This window comes from Cynoglossus semilaevis, chromosome 10 (genome assembly GCF_000523025.1).
Source record: "Cynoglossus semilaevis isolate Cse_v1.0 chromosome 10, Cse_v1.0, whole genome shotgun sequence".
NCBI classification, from domain to species: domain Eukaryota; kingdom Metazoa; phylum Chordata; class Actinopteri; order Pleuronectiformes; family Cynoglossidae; genus Cynoglossus; species Cynoglossus semilaevis.
This window is the reverse complement of record NC_024316.1, coordinates 2,778,609-2,801,606: the sequence shown is the minus strand read 5'-3', so window position 1 is coordinate 2,801,606 and position 22,998 is coordinate 2,778,609. Positions and strand designations below refer to the sequence as shown.

The window sequence follows — 22,998 nt, the reverse complement described above, 5'->3', positions numbered from 1 at the left end:
ATTAGGACATCTGATGGGATTCTGCCTGCTGACTCACCACTGCATTTCTTTTCTGTAGGCTTGTGCATCATCTTACTGTCAGAAGGATGGTGCAGGGCAGACAGGCAGGCGGGCACAGCCCTGCCCTCCAATAATACTCCTCATCAGTTCATTCATGTTCTCCTCTTCACAACATCTGCCGTCTGTGAATCTCTGTCTTGAAATTGTCACCTGGTTCCAGATTCAGGGTCTGGTTCTCAGTCTTCTCTGTTCTGGGTTTTACCAGCTTCTCCAGATTCTTACATTCTGTACATCTGAATCATATGGATGTTTAGGGTTTGGTCAGCAGAACATGGGGTTTTCCTTTCATTTTAATGGCCAGGTTTCGTCATGATGCTGAACAAGTCGGTTACATAAGAACTGAGTTAGGGGAGACAAGAGGGGAGACCAGAAACAAGAGGAGAGGAAAAGATAGGACAGGAGAAAAAGGAAAGAAGAGGAGAGGAGAGAAGTTTAGAGGAGAGGAGAAAGGAAAGGTGATAGGTGAGAACAGGAAAGGAGAGGGGAGCGAAGAAGCGGAAAGGAGAGAAGTTTAGAGGACAAGAAAGGACAAAATAGTAGTGAAGTAGTGAGGAGGGGAGAGAAGGGAAGAGGAGAGGAGAGGAGAGGATGAAAGCTCCATGAGGTCTTGTGTGGAGCTAAAGAAACCCATCTGGACTGTACCAGTGTGCGGGTGTGTACACAGTGCTGCTGCTGCTGCAGTCAGAGCATCAATTTTGTATAGGAAATGGCTGTTGAAGCAGCAGCAGCAGCAGCGCAGCATCAGCAGCGCAGAAACGTCAGCCGTGGAGCACTTAAGCCTGAGGGTGCCTCTCCCTCCTAACCACAGGCTGACGGGAGGAGGATTCCTGCCTTTTCTATGTGCAATGGGGGGGTGGGGGGAGTGCTGGCAGCACAACCATGTCTGACTCCAGCGCTACAGGACTCATCTGTAACAAGGTACGCTGTTGATGCTCCTGTTTTATTCTCGCCACTGCATGCAGAATGAATCCACCATTATATCTGAGGATTCTTCTCTCTGTCTCCATCCTCCCTCCATCACCTCCTCTCCTTCTGGTTCCTCCTTCGTATCAGCTCTGCACATGCAGTACTACAGTGTGCACCTATCTTTACTCTGTTCCTGGCTGCTGTGCTTTGAACTCGAGGAACATCTGTTGAGCTTCTGTTATTGTGGACTGTATGGTTTTATTTTTGTGTATTTATACAGTGGCCACTGCCTTTAAATAGCATTTCAACCAATATGCATAGTACAATGCTACTTTGTCTGTAAATGAAATTAAATGAGTCCTTGTGCTACAACCTCAAAAAAAGAAAAAAAGAAAAAACACTTAGATGTCACTGTAGTATTCTAACCATTTCAATGACACCACATCACTTTTCTACGCATTACAGCTTAAAAATGAATGTTTAGTGTGAACAGACCAAAAGGAAAGTGTCACTCGTTGTTATTATAAAAGCAGGATGTTTGCGGTGTGCCTGTGTCCCTCTGCTGGTCAAAAGCCACCACTGCTGCAGAGTCATAATCTCATGTTTCACTCTCTAATAGGACTTGCAGTCTGAGGGTTTTCTTCCTCATATTCAGTGAGTCTCTTGTCGTTCTGTTGTTTATTTTTACATAGTCAAGTAAGTGCAAAAATTGCAGGCACATCATGGTGACACTTGCATGAGTGCTCCCACTATTGATCCCACTGTTGTGTGGTAAGCAGCATGGTTTTGAAAAGTAACAAATGGAAGGAGCACAGAGAATAAGCTGTGAGGACTGACGTGGAAGTCATGGTGACACCAGGTTGTGAGTAGAGGATATTATTTTTGTCCCATATATAAAATAATTTATTTAATATTCCCTTTTAATGGTAAAAACACCATTGTATGTCTCAGGTTATTTGTTAAGTAGCTTTAAGTTAATTCTTGACAATTTTAAGCATACTACAGTAGGTGCTAACTTTTTGCTATCATTTCAGCTAAAATAACTTTCTCGGCTAATATCAAAATAGTGTTTTTGTAGCTAGTTCTAATTGATAATGTTTGCTCTAACTTACCGTAATGCTTTATAGTTTTTGGTCAAAACTATTTCAAGTATTTTATGACTAATTTAAAGAATGTTGTTCAGCAAGAGAAACCTTTTTTTGCCTTTACTGTTTGTGGTGTTCAGCTTTAGCTTTTCCTTTAGCGTTAGCTTTAGCTTCAGTATGTGGACAGCTACTTTAATAGGCTTGGCCTCAGACTAAGGCCTCATTAAATTACTCTTGTTCAGTAAACATTACAGCAATATTTTTGGTTTTGGTTTAAGTTTATGGAGGAAATAATTTTATAGATGTGAATGTATTACTTTTTCCTTTACTGATATTTTATGGGATGGAAAAAATAGAAACACTACGATTTGTTAAATGTCTTTGTAAAATGTGGCTTTTGTTAAGTGCTTCTTTATTGCACAATCTGTTAGTGCCTATTATTATGACTTTTGTGCAGTAACACTGTGTGTGTCATTGCTGTAGTATTAGATATCTGAGTACAACAATATACCCCAGTTCTGACTTGAACTGATAATGAACTTTATGATTTTCTGCATCGCCTACAACATTTATTAACCACATCATTGATAATTTAGCAAAGACATTTGTCTCACAGTTACATTCAGTTTTGCTTGACTTGTGTCAGCCAACATCTGTGGTTGGTTTAATGACAAACACACAACAACACTACTCTGGCTCAAAGAAAGCCAAGGGGAAGTGCTGGTTACAAGATGTGGGACAAAACTGAAAGCAATCAATGCAAAGCAACAGCTGCCTGTTAAAAACAAGAGAAAGGACCAGCCATGCCAGAGGCAGTGAAAGAAAATATGGAACTCTAACGCAGAACTTTCACTTCTCTACTACCTTTTCCTTTTGCAGTTGCCACAGCGGAAAATCACATATGTGAGAATCCAAACATTCTATGTGTATTTATGTAGTACTTAAGTATCATAATATACTTGGTATTCTACACCAGGCAGTACATGATGAGGACTACATAGAAAGTGATTTCTGTGCAAACACTGTTTGTTGTTGGTGCTGTTTTATTAACATATGTTCCTGCGGGAGCGCTTGTTATTAAAGAGCCTGCAGACAGGGATGTAGAAAAGTAAAGATCACAGAGACACTTTCTGTGGTGACCTACAGTAACCCATCTTCTCCTCCTCCTACCAGGGTTCAGCCGATTCCTACACTAGTCGACCCTCTGATTCCGACCTGTCCCTGGAGGAGGACCAGGAGGCGTCTCGGCGTGAAGCCGAGCGCCAGGCTCAGCTGCAGCTGGAGAGAGCCAAGGTGAGAGCCGAAAAGTCACACGGTAAAGCACGCTCTGGCATTAATCTCTGGGTTCTGAGGACATCCTGCAGCGTGTGTGACTCACAGGGTTTCATTTCTTTGCATTTTAACAGTCCAAACCGGTAGCATTTGCAGTGAAGACCAATGTGAGTTATTGTGGAGCTCTAGATGAAGATTGTCCGGTCCAAGGTGCTGCTATCAACTTTGAAAACAAAGACTTTCTGCACATTAAAGAGGTGAATTATTGATGCACCCGACCTACCACATGCATGAAAACTAACAAACCAACAAACTATACTGTGTCAGCACAGCTTTCACTGCATCATTTATTTACTGGAGCTGACACTTGTTTACAATTTTAATCACTTGTACTGAGGTTGATAATTAAATCATGCCTTATGTTACCGGAGTAGAATAACTAATTAATTCTTCTTTGAGGTGTGTCTAATGTAAAGGTTCACCCAAGTCATGTTAGTGTCACTGCTCAGTTAGGAAGTGTGTGTGTGTGTTTCACCGTCACGCAGAAATACAACAATGACTGGTGGATCGGTCGACTGGTGAAGGAAGGGGCAGATATCACTTTCATCCCCAGCCCGGTCAAACTGGAAGCCATGAGGATAAAACAAGAGCAGAAAGCGGCAGCAAGGTCAGAGGTCACGCAGTTTAAAAATACCTTGTTCGCTCTCTCTTTCTTTGTAATTTACTTTTTAAATTGATTCCCGAGGGCATCACAGCTAAATAAAGTTTTGCATTATGTGGCTCCACAGGAAAGGAGGGAACGCTTCATCAGGAGGCTGGAGGTCCACTCCACCATCTGCAGGTAAATGAGACTCTCAGTCTGTTCTGCCTCTGTGACCAATCATCTCACAGGGTTGGACTCACATATGTATAAGTTTAAACTACGGCATTTAATCACGAATAATCGTGATTAATCTAGATAAATTAACGGTCATAAATTGACCAAACACTTTCTTTCTGTCTTTTCAATACAATCAATTAATATTTAGTTTTTTCACTGACCTGGATTTAAATGTAAACAGTACAACATTGTTAAGAGATAAACAGAAACATCATGTTTTCACCCTGCTTCAAAAACACAATACATACTACGCTGATTAAGAAGTGCAAAATATTCCAAAAGTGTTACATCACATCAATAAGTGAACGTCTAGTAGTAATGACTGCGGGAATGGATTTAATATTTTTAAATATACTTGATCCCAGATACTGTAAATTTGGTAGTTTTTCATTTTCTTATAAAACCTTTATTCTGTTGATCCTAAAAGCCAAACAGAAGCAGAAGCAGGTACGTTTGTCACACTAGTTACTATTGGCCGTATATTCTTTTAAACTACATTCGGTTTTTAATTCACTCCTTCAAATGTTGAATGTTTTCCATTTGTGGCCCCTGTAGACTGAACATGTTCCTCCTTATGACGTGGTTCCATCTATGAGACCAGTGGTGCTGGTGGGACCTTCACTGAAAGGATACGAGGTGAGGCTTTCTTTACTAACTTAACTTAGTAACGTAGTACTGTTTGAAATTAGTGGTATTACCAGGAGGTTGTAAAATATTGGGTTTGTACATTGAAAAAAAAATAATATTGGCATACAGTTGACAGTTCCCATCATACCATATTTGAGTGGCTATGACTAAATGACAAGAGAGCAGCTGTGATCCATGTATTCTGTTGAACAGTTTCATACAGTGTTACCATGTCTTTGGTTGAAGTTAATTTTTAATTTCTATGAATAACTTTGTTTATCTCAGTTTATTCTGTATTGGATTTCTGTTATGGCCATTGATCTAACTCTGGCCTCCATTATCCCATTAACAGTGATACCAAACACCACAGTCATGTCCTGATGAAATAATAGCACACAGAGCAGGGGTCTTACAGATGATCCACTCTGAGTGATGAGAATCTCAAATGGCATCCATTAATGGAGCTGCTGCTTTTGTTCTTCTCCTACGATGAGCTGTAAGGAAGGTGGTTCCAAAATAGGGGGCAACACCCTCTAAAGGGGGCACAAAGCTATTGCGGGTACGGTCTAGCAAGAGAAGGACAGTTTGAGATGTTTTTTGTGTGGAGCAGGGTTTAGGTTTGTTAACTCAAAATCAACTCCAGAGGCTCAAATGAGACCAGTGTACCAAAATATCACTTCTTGCCAATGTTGTCTATGTATTTGATGTGTGTGTAGATGAATGTGTGTGTGTGAGAAAAACAGAGAGGACGTGAAATATTCATGCTTTGCTCCGGTGTTGTTCACTGTTTCTTCCTCTGTTCTCCAGTTTCCTCCTCCTCTGGCTTCCTTACATTTTTTTTAAGTTTCAGTGTTCTATTGTTTTTGAGCTCAACCCCAGACTTTTTTTCCCAGCAACACTTTTCTTCCCACCTTCCTGGTACTCTCTTTACTTTGCAAAGGGGCAACACTACTGAGAGCTTCATCTCGTATTCAGAGAGACCATCCATTTTTCATGGTGGTTTGAAAATAGACTTCATTTCATCTTCAGTGTATAAACAGACACACCTTTAAACACAAAATATGTCTGTTTTCATCCCTTTTATCGCTTCTCTGCCTTCCTATGAATCTCCACATGTATAAAATCATTCATTTCTCATCATAGGAGAATCTGTTCTTTAATCTATAACCAATTGAATGCACATAGAGTAATGTATTTGACAGCCAAAACAGTTAAAACTGTAACTGCAATCTATAGTCAATAACAGAAACATTTTTACATTTTGTATTTGGGCTTTAAAAATAAAGTATTCATTGCTAAAAGTTGTTTTTTTTCCCCTCCTTGCTGTCTTTGTCCCAGGTAACTGACATGATGCAGAAAGCCTTGTTTGACTTCCTGAAGCACAGATTTGACGGCAGGTGGGTAAAAGCTGCATGCACAGCTGCAGCTTAGTGCACAGTAACACAGGCTGAGTTCCAGAGACACTCGTGGGATTCTGCCTCACATCACATTTTCATGGTCGATAGGACACATGATGATGGCGATGATTTATTTTTAGCTGAAAGACAGTACACGATTGTATCCTTTGAAACGGAAAAGTGATGTGATCAGACACTTTTTCTTTAGGATCTCCATCACACGGGTGACTGCTGATCTGTCGCTGGCAAAAAGATCAGTGCTGAACAAGAAGGCCATCATGGAGAGATCCAACACACGCTCCAGTCTGGGTAAATGTTCTGAAAGCTAAATTAGGATCAATACCTGCTAAGAATACTTCCCTCTCTTTTAACAGCTGTGCTAACTTTAGGTGTGCTGCTCTTGCCATATTTCTGTCTTCACAGCCGAGGTTCAGAGTGAGATCGAGAGGATTTTCGAACTGGCCAAGTCTCTTCAGCTGGTCGTCCTCGACGCGGACACCATCAACCATCCAGCACAGCTCCTAAAGACATCTCTGGCTCCCATTATTGTATATGTGAAAGTATCTTCACCAAAGGTAGGAAAACAATTACTTCATTTCATCATTTAAAAACCTTATTTACCAATAAATACATACAGTGCTGTGCTTTATGATAAACAATAGTTCCATAGCATAACATCAAGAAGGACAAATATTACTAATTTGATATTATATATTATATATTTTTTTAATTGAACTTATATATGATTAATTATTTTTTTTTTTTTTAAATTGAACTTATATATGATTAATTATTTTATGGTTTGAAGTGATTGTCTAAATATTCTCTAGATAAATTGTGTCCACCATCTGTATCATCGAAGACTCTAATTTCTGTTTTTGGACATCTCTGTTTATATTATATTATATAAACTGCCTTTAAGGGCAGGTATATCTTTAATACCATTTTCATAATATATATAATGATGTCATAATTATCTTCCTCCTGAGCAACCTCTGAATCTCTAACTCTCCTAAGTCTTCTCTCCTCACAGGTTCTCCAGAGGCTGATCAAATCACGAGGGAAGTCACAAAGCAAACACCTCAACGTTCAGATGATGGCCGGGGACAAACTCGCTCAGTGCCCACCTGTATGTCATATCAGTGAAACTCAGGCTTCAGGAGTTCATACGATCATCTGTTTTAATATAGTTAGTAACACGGTCTGACTTGGACTTCTCTAACATTATTGTTTTATACTCGTCAGGAGATGTTCGACGTCATCCTGGATGAAAACCAGCTGGACGACGCATGCGAACACTTGGCAGAGTATCTGGAAATTTACTGGAGGGCGACGCACCTTCCCTGTTCTGCCCCTGTCAACCCTGTACTGGACCAAAGTGTGATTACTCCTCCCTCAGCTAACTCCAGCCAACAGGTCAGTTTTGACAAAAAGTCAAGCTGTTTAAGTCGTAATATTAAAAGGTGTGATGTTGAAGTAGTAGCAGGGTGGCTTCTATTTAAGGCAGTGGTACTTGCATGAGAATATGTAATAGTAGAGGTTGTGTTAGCAGTGGGTGTATTAAGATAGATAGATAGTGTTTGACTGAATCTTTTCTGTCCTTAGTTTTCTGAAACTCAAGAGTTGATAGAATGATCACTCGCCCTAACAAGGTAAGAAATATTTATTTCTTTATTTTGTTTTGGTGTTTTTTGTCCTAATAATTATTCCTATTTTTTCCTCTACAGCAGCAGCTTATGCTGTTAGTTGGGTTAAGGCTGGGAAATCATTGAGCACCGGGACCAGGGCGCCACCAGGGGGCAGCAGTAGCCGCCCTCATCTCTCCAAAGTCAGCCACCACCTTCTCTAACCACGCCCAGAGCAAAGAAGAGAGAAAGAGCAAAGTGTGACGACAGAGAAAAAAAGGAAGGTTGGTTATCTCGAGGAGGAGAAACACGAAGAAGAAGAGGAGCAAGAGGACGGAGGAGGAAGATCCGACCAGCACCACCTCACTGCTGCCCCCTCGACCACAGCTCCCTGCTCCCACTGCCGTGCAACAACTCAGGGCCGCTTTCTACAGCTGCACGTTCGCTGGTAACACAAACCAGTACAAAAGTGCAGACACTGCACATCACATTCCCTTCATACTCTGAAATTTGAACCTTGTTCTTAATTCCCTCATAACACCGTAAACACCGTCATCCATCCACCTGACGAGGCTGAGCCGGCCCATGTGTGTACAGGTTTCCTAAATGCAGATCAGCTGAATCAGGTCTCCTTACATTATTGTAGCACAGACTAGCTGTTAGTTGAACACAAGACAGGTCAACAGACCAATTCCAGGTTTTCAGGGTGACACTCTGACTTCAGAGAGCACAGAGTAAAACAGAGGAAAGTCTATACTGTATATCTTCCAAGTCTACAGAGTACTGTGAGCTGTCATTCCAAATTACTTTTACTAAAATCACTGAGAGTACTCTTCCAATCATTATTCCATCAGCAGTTTATTTTTTATTTTATTTTATCTATTTTTTACTCCTTGTATTCTTTTACAGTGAAAGCCAACAGGTTAATATTTACAGTAATGTAATCAACTGACCTTTTTCTAGCCAGTAACAGAGCAGCAGGTAAAATAATATCAAGTACATGTCAGTTTTTCTAAGTACAATTTACAAAGTTTTTAAAGGTGTTTATTTTTACCAGATGTCAAAAACAACCATATACAACAAAGATGTCCGTGAACAAAGTGAAATGAGTAATAATGTGAAATAACACAGAAAATTAAGAAAACACAGGGGATGAATGTGCTCAAGGCCACGTCAAGACACCAGCTGAAATCTATCAGTAATTACAAAGCCTTCAGAAGTCTGCCCCTAGTGTTGCATAGAAGAATGGGTGAAAGTGTCACCTGGGTAAGGCATGCGTCTGGTTTTCGTCCCCGATGTTAAAATACCTCCCAACTGTTGACATTGTTGTCATACTTAAATAAACTACCTATATGGGTAACAAGACACTGAATTGTAGTAGAAAACACACACAACACTGGCTGACTGAAAAGCTGGAGTCTAACGTCGCTGGATCGGCATATATTGGACATCCCTAGTCTCCTGTACTTTACTCTACTTTTTTATTATTATTATTATTTGCATGTATTATTTTAATCAGGTTGCAACTGACATCTGGTGAAAATTCAAGCAAATAGCACCTTTTAAAATGATTTATCGAGAAAATTGAACACCCATTTATTACATATTCAGTATGTGTTATTGTGAGCCTTCTGTCACTCGGTGAATGTATGAATGTTTCTTAGGATCTTTTTAGGTAAGATCATTAAGGAGAGAAACAAATAATACACACAATCACTCTTAAAAAAAATACAGCACTAACATTCCTGTACTGACACTCTACTACTACTTTACATCATCAAGCACTTGTAAGATGAGCTGTAGCTTAAAGGTATCATTATACTCAATGACTGTCCTTTTCTCAGTGTACACGTAGAAGACATATTGATTTATTTTATATAGAGACATTCAAGTCAGTTACATATGACAGTTAAAATAAGCCCAATTTCAGCCTGTTGTCAATGGCCAAACAGCAGTTATCATGCTAGCTGTCAACATGTTAGCCTGTGGGAACAATAATATATTAAGCTTCACTGTTATGATATATCTGGTAAATATGAAATTTATAGTTACACCAAAAAAAGAAAAAATGAAGCTCCTGCTATTGCTTTGTGGATATGTTATTTTAAAAAAACAAACTCTGTTTGAGCTCAGAAAATGCTAACAAAGCTAGCCCAGTTATGCTTTATTACTTTCACTATTGTACTTCCAAGAACTGAGACGGCTATTGCTTTGTGGATATGTTATTTTAAAAAAACAAACTCTGTTTGAGCTCAGAAAATGCTAACAAAGCTAGCCCAGTTATGCTTTATTACTTTCACTATTGTACTTCCAAGAACTGAGACGTCACCTTTCAACTGCTAACTTATATAGATATTTGGATAGCTGCTGAATCAGTCGGGCTAATATGTGACAATGGAAGTTCTCTTGTAGAAATGTTATTAATGACATCAATTAATGTTTTTGGAGATCTGTTGCTGCTAGTGGTCAACATATCAACCAACCATTATATTGTTTTTTTAACTTATTATTTCATTTAGAGGAACATAAATAGAGGACATAAATGCACTGAGAAGGTTTCCGTTGATTAAATTCATGTGGGGTTACTACAGTATCATCACAGCCTTTTCAGTCCTCTACTTCTTTTTAACTAGCTGCTGCATCCAGCTCCATAACACATTTAAGTCCTGGGTTCATCATCACATCGTGAATGAAGGTTTACCTCCTTAAAACTCTAGTAAACAGCTCACACCAGGGTTATACTGTATATACATGGAGAGACATTTCATTTTTCCCGTTCACTGACAACAAACTGCAGGATACTCATTAAATATGCATTATAGGTACATGAAGGAAGAAAATGTACAGTTTTCAACTACAACACAGCACTCAGAAATGCTTTATTCACACATTCTATAGTTTTGTTACCTTTATTTGTATCTACAGTATATGAATGCAATTCAGTAGCCACTGTCATTCTTACATCAACGCATCTGCTTCTCATCATGTAGAACTATGTAACTTGGCTAACATACCACATATGTAAATATTCAAAAGTATGTGCATGACATATTTTATTCCCCATTCATACAAAGGGCTTTTTGGAACCATCCTCACACGAGCCATCATCAGAAGAAGAAAAACAAACAAACAAACAGACAAAAAAATAAAACAAGCAACATAACTTCTCACATGTATACATTAGCACAGCTTTACTGTACACAGTGTATATGTAATATGCAGTAATTATTTCTATTATTATTATTGATATTATTAATATTATATCAAATTGCACAGAAGCAGCACATGCTGAGCGGACGTATGCAGATTTTGGTCACGGCACAGAAATCTATACCTAGCGCCTCAGAAAGCATGCCTTTATATGTTCTATGCTCTGTAATATTATTTAGGATCATGTTAAAAATGACTTTCACCAACATCTACATTAATTTCTGAAGGATCAGGTCAGAGCTACGTTACTCGAGAGCACAGTTACAGATACACACAAAATAAAATATAAAAGCTATTATCCGCTCCTCCTCTTTGCTTAACTTTTATTGCAGGAAATTTCTACAAAAAGTGATTTATTCTAAAGCACAATTTTCTATAGTTATCCTGTACTATTGCATTTTACTTGCCTAAATTCCGTATGCAATACAAAGTCTAGCATTATGAAGACACTAGATGAGACTATCAAGATATCCTATCCTCAGTGGTGATGGAGTATAATTGCACTACTATCACATGTATATGTATATGTATATGTATATGTACTGTATATATATATGTATATGTATATATATATATACATATATACATATATGTATGTATAGATATATATCTGCTTTATGATGCAATAAATGCACTTAAATGTTTTTGCTGTACCACCTCCAATACTGATCAAGCTGTCTGCTAAAATGATGGTGTCGAGACATGCCACGGTTTCTGACGAGTCCACAAGATAAACACTGTCCAACTGTATTTCAATGATGATGATGATGATGATGATGATGACGATGCTTGTGATGTGTACAGGGTTCAATGGTAGAGAGAAAAAAGAGGTGAATTAAAAAAGAGCAACATTTAAGTACAGAGCCTGTGTCTGGTGTTTTGTTTTCTGCTGAAGCTCATCATGCTGCCACCAGGGGTCAGGAGTTAAGAAGAGTTGTGTAAACCTCAGTCATTTTTTCAGAGTAAAAAACATTTTCTGGTTCAATTAAGTTAATTTTTTTATTCACGTTATTAACTTTGTTATTCTTTATAGATTTAGAAAGAAAGTGTCCTAGAGGTTTAAGGGGTTTGGACTGCAATAAATGAAAGAGAAATTTAGATGATTCAAATAATAAAGAACACATTCGAATTCAATAAAACTACACATGCCGAATTAAAAATAAATACTAGCTGAACTGAAAATGAAACTAAAATTTTAGATTGCAAATAAATCTCAGCGACAAGTTTCAGGAATGCATTTCTTGGGCTTCACCTAAATTATAGCCCATAATATTAAGGAATGTAAAACCTTCCTGGTTGAGAACTGCAGACCCACAAGAGCCATGATGCTGAATTTAATGTGTTCACACATGAGCGCTGCTACAATCTGTTCAAATCTGTTTCCACTGCAGCCACGTGTCTCTGGCTGAAAATGACTCTGTAATGTTTTCCCTGCAGAAACCAAAGTTATCGCCTCCTTCTGCTCTGAGTGTCATTTACCACGTGTCATTAATGCCTCATTGCACTGACTGGCGGTCTGATGTATTTCCAGCACGCACAAGCAAAAATGTATAATTTATTTAGGTGTCAGTGTTAAATATCACGTGAATTTAATTTCATGTGCTAAAAACCTCAGCGGAGTCTGCTGACGAGTTAATGACACAGCTTAGACTGTTTTCCTGCGGCTGCTGTCTGGAGCTTCCTTCTCTTCCTCCCCTAATTCTAACAGCCATATTGGAAGGTGTCACCTCATTATGCTTGATGATTATTCACAGCCACCTGTCTCTCTGTCCCATCACAAACACTCTGACTCTGTGGCCAGTGGTTCAGTATCTGTTCCCAGAGCTCAGGTTCTGAGAGATTCCTCAAGGGAAGTTGGTTGTTTTTTTTTTCTTCTTTAATGTTGGGTAAAACAGCTTATTTACATATACAAACGATTAAATAGATGCGATACAGCAACACTATAAAATGTTATGGAGGGGTGCAATAAAAAATGTTACCATAAAATACCATAAATAACACTGTTTTACTGGGGCCTGAAGTAAAAACACATCACACCAATGAACAAGGATGATTTAAAGTCAGCAGTCTTCCCTCTGTCCCACCATTAATAAGTCAAACAAATGCATAGGATTTAACCTTAGGTAGAATAATATAATTTGTAGATCTGCAGTGTTCAGTCTCTGACTGACATAACTGATACACAAACACGACACAAAATGTTACAAAGCCAATTAATTTTCTTGATAAAACCAGGCTGTGGAGAGAGTGGCTTTTTTTTAGGAAGCTAAAGTTTACATTGTTCAGACATATTCCCGTCCTGTATATAAGATCAAAATGTATAGGAAATGTGTGGCTTAACAGAAGGCAAACAGTTTTGTTTCAGCGCTGTTATAAAAGCTCAGGGTGGCAACATTAAGTAAATTAGTCTGGCAGACACAGGAGATGACACTTAATTGAATCTTTACTTTTTTTGCTCCTTTGCTAAGACAATGGCATGTCTCTCCCATACAATAATAACCTTCAGGGTGTGAAAGTCAGTGCCTGTGTGTCTCCAGAGGTTTGAGCAGCAGTAGTGAGAGGTGAGACCTTTGACTTGACCCTGTGAGCAGTCGATGGCTTTGTCACCTATCAGTGGGGCCTGCACTATACCTTACACCAGAGCAGGTCAACAAAGTGATATTTGTACTGGTCATTGGTCAGTTGACTATTTATTTGCTTCCAAACTAAATGTAACATTCTTTGACAGAGAATGATGATACATGTCTGATGAAATAACTGACACCAGTGCGGTTCAATTTTGCCATAAAATAAATCAAACACAGCACAGTAAACACCATTTAGCTCAGTGCTAATGTGTCTCCTTCTAAAGCTATCACTCAGTTTGCTGATTTAAGGATTTCAGAGAAGTTGCTGAAGATGGGGAATAAAATTCACATTCAAGAAATGTTGTTTGGGTTAAAGTGACTTGACTGTGATTGTAGTGCAGATTAAAGTAAACTAATTAGTCCTCAGTGGATTGGTCTGTCAGCCTTATACAGCACTCAGCCAGTGGTGTGCCATTGATCCAGAGCCTCAAATCAATCCCATCAATCAATTTGCAGCAGAGGAAGTGACAGTATACAAAGGTGACACAGCGGAGGTCTGCAGTGACTGACTGATGTCTGACTGTGTCTCATACAGGCACTAAAATATAAAGAAATACTGCTAAACACGTACACGTCAAATCATCAGAGGTGAAGACTGCCTCTTCCTGTTCTTGGTCAAAAAAAAAAAAAAAGCTGTGCAGACTCCAAGTCCACAAAATATATTTTATTTGCTGCTACCGTCTGTTTTGGGTTCCTCAGCATTCATTACAATCCAATAAATAAAACCATAAAACTGAGCAGTGAATTGACTGTACTGAAGCAGCAAAAGTCAGTATCTACAGTGGAAGGCAAACTACAAAAGAGTCTGGACTGAGAAAACACTGACACACTGCTGTGAGAAATACACATCACTTCCTGTTAAACTTTGTGCCAAGTTCTTTATGACTTTATGGCAAAAGACAAAGTATTAACAACAAAAACAAAACAACGACCAGTATATAACAAAATAATAATAACCACGTGGCCTATTGGAATGCATATATATCTATGTATAATTTATATATATATAATATACATACACACATATATACTACTATACTATTCCTGTTTTTTATTACTATGAGTTTTGCCTGTGTCACTCTTGACTGTGATAGTCAATCTATCTAATCTATTTATATATTTATATATCTATTTATTGTACTGTAAATGTGGGTTTGTAACGACGTTTTCTAACACACAAAAAATAAAACGTGCGTGTGAGCCATATAAAACTCTCATAAGTGACATGAAAACAGTTTTGGTTCAGCTGGTATCAACATGATCGATGTTGCACCAACTAAGGATCTTCTCACAGTACAAATAAATACTTCTAAATAAAATTTAAAAAAGAAATATGACTGCGTGCCCGTGCTGCTTCACCATCATCAGCCTCAGTGGCTGCAGTGAGGGAAGTTGGGATGTTTGGATGATGCGAGGGGGGTGTGGGATGCTGAGCTCTCATTGGCTGCCGCTGGCTCGTATAAAGAGCTGCAGTGGCAAATTCAATCAGATCAACTGCGGGATTCACCGGATCGAGCAGGGAACAATTCTTTCGCTGCTTGCTTGATACAAAAAAAAAGTAAAGAAAAAAAATACTTGTACATTCTGGACAGATTTCGGCAAAATGAAGGAAAGAAGAAACACACAGCCACTGGTGGTCAGATGTAAACTGGTTCTTGTTGGAGACGTTCAATGCGGGAAAACGGCAATGTTGCAAGTCCTGGCTAAGGACTGTTATCCAGAGGTATGCGCACTAATATCTGACAGAAAATGTTGTTTAATACATGATAACTTTTCATCTGTTATTTCATTTGGGATGTTTATTCCCCATATATCGATTAAAGATATCAGGGAGAGATCGCATTCTGCAGTGACAAGTGCATGCGCATGTTCTGTCTTTTTTATTCTCTGACTGGGAACTAGATTACATAAGCCTTTTCATGGCACAGTGTGTAACGATGTAAAAAAAATGTACATTATGTCCTTTTTTAATGTATCACTGCAGGAGGTTGATGTTTCTCTTATTCTCCTGCAGCTGCGGTGATTTAGGAGACTGATGTAAAACTGCAGCAGATCTTTGATGTGTCCTCTTATTAGACTGGTTTCTCACCGAGGCGTTAAACGTGTTGCACTAATTATCCGGATGCATTTCATTAAGTCGTGGCTGACAGACAGACAGACTGAGTGACTGAGTGAGTGACAGACTGACACCTCCCCACTAATGACACCGTGTTGTTAATTTGACTCCACGCAGACGTACGTGCCCACGGTGTTTGAGAACTACACAGCCTGTCTGGAGCTGGAGGAGCAGCGAGTGGAGCTCAGTCTGTGGGACACTTCAGGTAAAACACAACAACAACAGCCGCTCCTGTGCATAAGCTCAATGTCACGTAACAGTCTGCAGCAGGGGGTCTTTAACGTTGTTTATTAAAAGGTGGTGAGGTGTTATGAGCAAAACGGCGCCCAGACTCAGAGAGCTCCCATCTGTGCGCATTGGTGACTAAAAAAAAAATCAAATCTCCTGCCTCAACTTTCACTATAGTTACTATTCGTTACAACACGTTGGATTCGTGGTAAAAAAAAAAAAACATTTAAAATGGTGGGAGAGATTTATTAACAATATTTGTAATCTGCAAAAGCTAACGCTGAATGACCGTTGTGATAAACCGTACGTGTAACACTGGAACCTTTCCCCTGAAGTAATAGGGGGCATAACGAAGGTTCCACCGAGATTTGAACTCGGATCGCTGGATTCAGAGTCCAGAGTGCTAACCATTACACCATGGAACCTATAGGTTTGCGGTGAAGTGTACAGCAACGTAAAGCTGAAAACGTGGCATTACTGTGAGCTTCCTCGATCTTTCTCTTTGTTTTACGAGTATCGAGGATCGTTCAAGACATACATGTTTGAGAAAAAGTCTAATGAAAGGGATTAGAGTTAGATTAAATGGTGCTCGTTACTCAGCTAAAAGTCATTATATTACAGCTAATGAGCTCTAAGTATTAGTCACAAATATGGGTAAAAAATGTAGCCAAATAGTAGCTGAAAATTAGTCAACAGTATGTTAAAATTAGCTCAACGTTAACACAAGAAGATGACCTTAATGTGACAAAAACTCAATAGTTAGTAGACAAAAATATCTCAGCATTTAGCAATGGTAATAAGTTAAGGGTGTGCTAATAATAGCTAAATGCCAAAATTAGTGTAAAGTTAGGTAAAATAAAATATAAGACGTTTAATTTAAGACTAACTGCAAAGGTTGGCTATTACAACTAAAAGTATTATTATGACAGAGAATATNTAACCCTAATCTACAGTTCAGATTAACAAATGCAGGCTTAATACTGATTGATGAAATATTACTATGCATAATTATTTTGCCCTCTGGTTATTGTGCACCCTGACTAACTACTACCTATATTTACTACACTGCTTAAGCAGATAAGCTTTTGTCCAGGATGTCCTACTATGCACTGATTAAATATATCACCCTATAACCCCGAGCAGTCTCTCGGTGTGTCAGGATGCTAAGTTGATCTACAAGTGCCTTCCTTTGTCTGACATGTTCTGCTGGCAGAGAGACTAGGATTATTCCACCTCACTTGTTATTGCTGACTTTGAACATCATATGTTCATTTACGCACAGAGTGAAAAACAGGGTCAATGTGTCAGTGTGTGTCTCCCCCAGGATCTGTTGTTCACTGTGTTGACCTGAATAATGTGCATATGAGTGTGCAGCACCTGTTTGAGCCTCTTCATGTGCACTGCAGCGTGGGCTCACGTCCCTCTGTGTGCACACAGGTTTTTTATAGGCTACCACAGTTGAGCAGACTGCTGTGTGTTTGTGTGTTATGCATATTTGCATACACTGTATTATGCATATTCAACAAATTATCCTTGTGCCATTGAAGCGTTTTAATACTCCATTGTTTGTACTGTGTCCTCAAACGTTACCTTTTTACGTGCGGCAACTAGTGAGTGTTGTTGTCTCCAGACCAAATCCACCTGTTTAATCTTGGACAGTTGATCCTCGGTTTGGTCTCCAGGAGTGGGCATGGCACCCATGGGCACTCCACTGTTTGGTGTTGTTGTCAGTCTTCCCACTGAGTAGGTTTAGCACAGGATTTTGGAGCTGACAGACAGGAGGCTGCTCACAAACTGGTGACCTGCATTGTGCTCCATATGCTGCAGCAGGTTATCCACTCAAACAGCATGATGCAGTGGATTAAGACCGTGGATCAGTGGCCTACCAGTCTCTGACTCTTTTCTCTATCGCTGCTTATTTATACCAATGTCAGGGGAGAAAAGTGACATTTTTGCGATAACAAGGCATATCTTTATATTTTAGGCTCACCCATTTTTTGGCTCTTTTTTGTCTTAGTTTGTCTAACTTTATTTATTTTTGCTGTGTTTTCACTTTAGTTTTTTTTGGAATGTTTTGCTTTTCCTATCTTTTTTTAAGCTTTTGTTGCATTTTGTCTTATTCCTTTTTATTTATTCATATCTATTTTATTTCCTTTTGTTACTTTAAAGTAACTGCTTGTATAATTTAACATTATTTAGCTCGTGGAAGACCAAAAGATATGCTCTATATGCCATAAAATGTGGATGTTGTTTACAGAGGTGAACTTTTTGAATCAGTCATTTAGCAAAAAATCTATATGTTTAACAGGGAGATGAAAGACCAAAAACCACGTCATAGCAGAGGCAAATTTGAGCACGTTTTCTGAAACATATCCTCTCTTCTTTATGGCTGAGGGGTGATGTGTTATCAGACCCTTTTCCTATCTGTCAGTCTCCTGATGATGGACGACAGGCTCAGGGCAATCTGTGGGTCACACTGCACTGTTCCTCCTTCCTACTGTAATTTGCTCTAATTGTGTAGCGCTGTGTTGCAGCAGCCGCGCCACAGTCAGAGGGTCTCCTCATTATCCTGACTCGCCTTCATTGATTAGACTGACCTCATCACATGGCAGGTTGCTCCTTCTACCAAGTCCTCCATGGATTTAGAGTCCAAAATCAATCGGCTGTTTTTAATCAGCCGGGCCTGATCGGACATGCAGGGAGAAGAGGATAAAAAAAGCGAAGGAAGGCCAACACTGTCCATCGACTGTAACTCATGAATAGTGGATCTCATTACGCTGCCAGTGAGTCATTTATTTGGTAAAAATGATTTTCCAGATATGGTGTCTAGGCTTCAGACAATACTGTATCTTTGATCATATCTTGCATGACATCCAACTAAATTAACATTATTTGGAGGTAACCCAATAGCCATTCAAGCCGATGAAGCAATCTATGTAATTGTAAAAGAGTGACATCGTTAATAGCCAATAATTTTGCTAATGGCTCAGTATCAGTCATTTCTAATAGCCTCTCAGCTTTCATTATAGTAATGTTTTAGGTTCAAGTGTGCATGAGGCCATGTTTCTCAAATCATGGGTAGTCACCCAAAAGTTGGTCACCAAGTCAATAATTCTGTTATTAGCATTTTCTTTTCTGTCATGTAGCGAGTCATACTAATGGAGATTCTTTGACAGAGGCTGTGGTTCCTTTGTCCTCTGGTTCGTACCAGAGGAACTTTGCTTTTTTTCGTACCAAATTTCCATATTACCTTTTAAACGGTAATGTTTTAAAAGCTGAAGGCCGTGTTTCTTTATGTTTGTTAGTTTGTTTGTATCTGTGACAGTATAAGGTCATGAATTTAAGAGTGTTTGCAGTTCAGATGATGTGTGATCTGAAACAAAGAATTGTCGTCATCTATTTTAGTGGATTTAGCACTGAATCTAACATGCTCTGGCAGGTTAACCAAACAGAGCAGTTCTGTGGGGTGGGTTGTTTTGGTCAGTTCATAAAGTCCATAGTTATTAGCTGTACCAGCAGCAGCAGCAGCATCACATCTCCCAGCTGTCTGAGCGTGGGTGGAGGGGCAGGGCCACTTTCATCCCCTAATTCTGTGAGTAATCCAGCCTCTGGATCATGTATCGGTCTGACCGCTGTATTCTCACTGTCAGAAGTGTTCTAATGATGGAAACAGCCCACGTCAGGCGGTTGACTTACCAAAGAAATTCACATGCACAGACAGTCAGTCAGACAGATGCTGCCCCTCCCCCACCTTCATGTTCCTAATTTCCACCTCAACTCTTGACTACGAGCACTGCACCATTAGACGGATGGAGTCAAGCTCAGCCACATGGAATTTGATGATGTGTTTCCTTCATTACCATTCTTTCCCCATTAAGAGAGCTGCACTCTCCATGTTTCATGCCTCACAAACTCCACATCTGTTGTAGCTGTTGATGAGACGATAGAGGGGAGGAAACATTTTGGCCCTGGTTAGATGCTTTACAAGCATTGATCTATTTATCCAAAGCCTCCTCTTGTTGTTGCAAATACAGGGGTGTCTGTGACAGGGACCAGTACCCAGTGATACTGGTCTGCAGGGGGTCGGAATTAATGGCACAGGAGGTTCTTTGTGATGCATCATGGCAGGAAACACTTCTTTTCTGTCAGTTGTTTTTTAATTTTGTTACTACATGTTTCAGACATGGATCCTACAGTGACCTTCCAAGAATGTGTGAATACACTCACTGGTCTGTGCATCCTTTGTTCAAGACATTTGATAAAAATCAATTTTAGTGGAGGAAACACCCTAAATGTCTCCCCCGTCTCCCTTCCCTCTTGACAGTGTAATACCTCTAAACTAATTTGTCAGCTTTAATTGTGGTGGCTCAAAGACCCCCCACCCTGTGGAGCTTCTGTGCATCCCCCTATCGATTGCTGCATTTAGATCAGTAGCCGTTTAATGCAGAATCACACCTAGGTTCACTCTCCTTTCCATTAGCGATTGGAAATAATTTAAAATGCCCTTTTTGTAATTCTCCCATGTGGTCGCACAGACAGATAAATCATCCCAGCGGTGCTGTGGTTCACGTGAAAATCGGTGTCAATTTCCAATCTTCAAATGCAAGTTGCTTCGTGGATGTGTGTGGCTTCTCTTTGGAAATGATGTAGGGGACAACGGCGTGTACTTCATTCAGGATGTGGTTTTGTTGCAGTGCTAATGTATTCCACAGACACAGAAACATACATTCAGTTCATGCCTGCCCCATTGTTCATCTGCAGCGATATTTGCTGTCTTCAGGACCTGGAGCTCGGAGGAATGCCATCACAGCTTGTCATTATTCCACTCACAGCACCTGGAAGCTGGCAAATTCAGTTTTACCCTTTGATAATGTGGAAAATCATTAAGTATTCATGAAACTCGTCTCTACGTAGACATCCATGTCGTGTGCGTGTTTTCTTTTTCATATGTTTTCTTGATTCTCCATTTCCGGTGCTGTAACTTAATTAGGACGGTTGTGTAATATGTAGCGAGTGATTACATTGACTGATTTTGTTATTAGAAGCTAAATGAGGAACAATAAATCCCTCCTGGGATTCACACAGAGCTCAGAGTAAACATACTAATCCCACTGAGCCGTGCCTTTGTCTGTTTCATCTCATCACTGATTGGGATCACCTCTGGATGCTGCCAAAAGAGACGGAGTCTTTAGATGTGCTGCTGGCATGTGTGAATGTGTGGCTTTATGTTAAAAGTGTGTCTCTGTGCTCTCCTGCTTTGTTGCGGAGCAAAGGAATGTCCCCAACAGTGGGTGGGTGGGAAGTTTGCGGTGTAAAATGATTGATTGGCAGTTAAAGCGAGTCTTTACGGAGAGGTGGGAGGAATGGCTGATGTAGATGCTGGATTTCAAGGCTGTTGCTGTGGTAACAGAGGGACCGGTGGTATCAGTGCAGAGCAGAGGATTTTTTTGGGGGGGAGGTAGCTAGGTTAGTGGGTGGGTGGCTTACTTAAAGATTCCAGGCATGAGTGGGAGCGTCTGCCTGCCCCTAGCCCTGGTATTTCACTTGTGTAATCTAGCACAAGAGAAGATCAATGAGGATTTAGTGTTCGATTGTCATCTTCTGTCCCTCTGAAATGCCAGTGGGGAACATCGGAGCAGGGAAAGCAGCAGTTTCAAGGACGGCAAAAGTGAGGCTCATCTGGAGAAGTGATGATTTCCACATAATCCCTGCAGCTGGATTCTATCCTCCACCTCGGTTGCACGCAATTTATTCCTTGCACCGAAGCTGGTGGTCAGAGAAATTATAGTGACACCTGAAAATTGGATTATGTAGTAGCTTAATTCAGAGAGTCACACACTTATTACAGAACACAATCAGCCTGAACAGTGCCTGAGGTGACTGGGCATGTATCATTTATTGTCGTTTTAGTTACATAAAGATGCATTTTATTTCTTCTTGCAATGAAAAACTAAAACAAGGTTTAAAATGGTATTTTTTAAATGGTTCTATGGTTAAAGGACATTAAACCACACCTCAGTTTTACAGAACATTAATGTAACTTGACATCAGTGAAGTCAGGGTATGTTCTCGGCTTCTTTTCTTAATTATGTTTTTCCCTCTCTCTGTTTTCTCAGGTTCTCCATACTATGATAACGTGAGGCCTCTGTGCTACAGCGACTCCGACGCCGTTTTGCTGTGTTTCGACATCAGTCGTCCAGACACTGTGGACAGCAGTCTAAAGAAGGTAATCCCTCAAAGTGCTTTTCTCTTTCATCGTTTTGCAGGTAATTTACAACTCAACAAAATAAGGAATCCATTTAATAATGCCTGTCCTTTTGTTCAGTGGAAAACTGAAATCCTGGACTTCTGTCCAAGCACGCGTATCCTGCTTATTGGCTGTAAGATTGACCTACGCACAGATGTCTGCACACTGATGGAGCTGTCCAATCAGAAACACACTCCCATCACCTACGAGCAGGTGAGAGACTTTGTTAAACGCGTGCATGGAATTTAAAATTTTTTTTGGAGAGTTATCGCACAGTTTAGTTTTTGAAAACCCAAGTTTTGTCAGAGAATTATCGCACAGTTTAGTTTTTGAAAACCTACCAAATGTCAAACTCATCTCCATCTCTCCACGTACGACAGGGCTCTGCTATGGCCAAGCAGCTGGGTGCAGAGGCTTACCTGGAGTGCTCCGCATTCACCTCAGAGAAAAGCATCCACAGCGTGTTCCGCACCGCAGCGATGGCCTGCATCAACAAGCTGCAGCCGCTCCCCAAGTCTAGCCCCACCCGCCGCCTCTCCAAAAGACTTCTCCACCTGCCCAGCAAGTCAGATTTGCTCTCCTCCACCTTCAAGAAGGAGAAGGCCAAGAGCTGCTCGGTAATGTGAGTGAAGACCTCGTGGGTTGCTGTCCTCACGAATGACCCCTGACCCCCTGCCTCTTTGGTCTCGGGGAAGGGGGGGTGGGCATGATGGTTTTA

General features: G+C 40.0%; 2 protein-coding genes and 1 non-coding gene across 4 annotated transcripts; 2 read left to right on the top strand and 1 right to left on the bottom strand.

The window, feature by feature from the left end:
- The first annotated feature begins 269 nt into the window (after positions 1–269).
- LOC103384591 (voltage-dependent L-type calcium channel subunit beta-4-like) lies at positions 270–10,047 on the top strand. Of its 2 annotated transcripts, none has more exons than XM_025059678.1 (14): positions 270–978; positions 3,225–3,344; positions 3,458–3,580; positions 3,869–3,990; positions 4,112–4,164; positions 4,631–4,650; positions 4,759–4,839; positions 6,169–6,227; positions 6,436–6,536; positions 6,651–6,802; positions 7,261–7,356; positions 7,473–7,643; positions 7,833–7,879; positions 7,958–10,047. In XM_025059678.1, exons 1-13 carry the CDS (start codon positions 940–942, stop codon positions 7,860–7,862), a joined length of 1,167 nt encoding a protein of 388 aa, XP_024915446.1. In that variant the 5' UTR covers positions 270–939; the 3' UTR covers positions 7,863–7,879; positions 7,958–10,047. The 2 variants fall into 2 exon arrangements, with proteins under 2 accessions (XP_024915446.1, XP_008316378.1); XM_008318156.3 differs by having other exon boundaries at positions 7,955–10,047.
- Positions 10,048–15,092: 5,045 nt separating this feature from the next.
- On the top strand, positions 15,093–22,992 carry rnd1b (Rho family GTPase 1b). The gene is made up of 5 exons (XM_008318157.3): positions 15,093–15,412; positions 15,923–16,010; positions 22,150–22,259; positions 22,359–22,493; positions 22,661–22,992. The coding sequence occupies exons 1-5, from the start codon at positions 15,293–15,295 to the stop codon at positions 22,904–22,906; spliced, it is 699 nt and encodes a 232-aa protein (XP_008316379.1). The 5' UTR covers positions 15,093–15,292; the 3' UTR covers positions 22,907–22,992.
- On the bottom strand, positions 16,387–16,458 carry trnaq-cug (transfer RNA glutamine (anticodon CUG)). The gene has a single exon. It is a non-coding gene; the product is annotated as a tRNA-Gln (tRNA).
- Positions 22,993–22,998: the final 6 nt, after the last annotated feature.

Excerpts from the sequence above, each read along its gene's own strand:
- LOC103384591 (XM_025059678.1), top strand. The coding sequence starts at position 940 with ATGTCTGACTCCAGCGCTACAGGACTCATCTGTAACAAG. Across the intron at positions 979-3,224 it reads CAGGACTCATCTGTAACAAG|GGTTCAGCCGATTCCTACAC; the intron begins GTACGCTGTTGA and ends TCCTCCTACCAG. Across the intron at positions 3,345-3,457 it reads TGCAGCTGGAGAGAGCCAAG|TCCAAACCGGTAGCATTTGC; the intron begins GTGAGAGCCGAA and ends GCATTTTAACAG.
- rnd1b (XM_008318157.3), top strand. The coding sequence starts at position 15,293 with ATGAAGGAAAGAAGAAACACACAGCCACTGGTGGTCAGATGTAAACTG. Across the intron at positions 16,011-22,149 it reads CAGTCTGTGGGACACTTCAG|GTTCTCCATACTATGATAAC; the intron begins GTAAAACACAAC and ends CTGTTTTCTCAG. Across the intron at positions 22,260-22,358 it reads TGGACAGCAGTCTAAAGAAG|TGGAAAACTGAAATCCTGGA; the intron begins GTAATCCCTCAA and ends CCTTTTGTTCAG.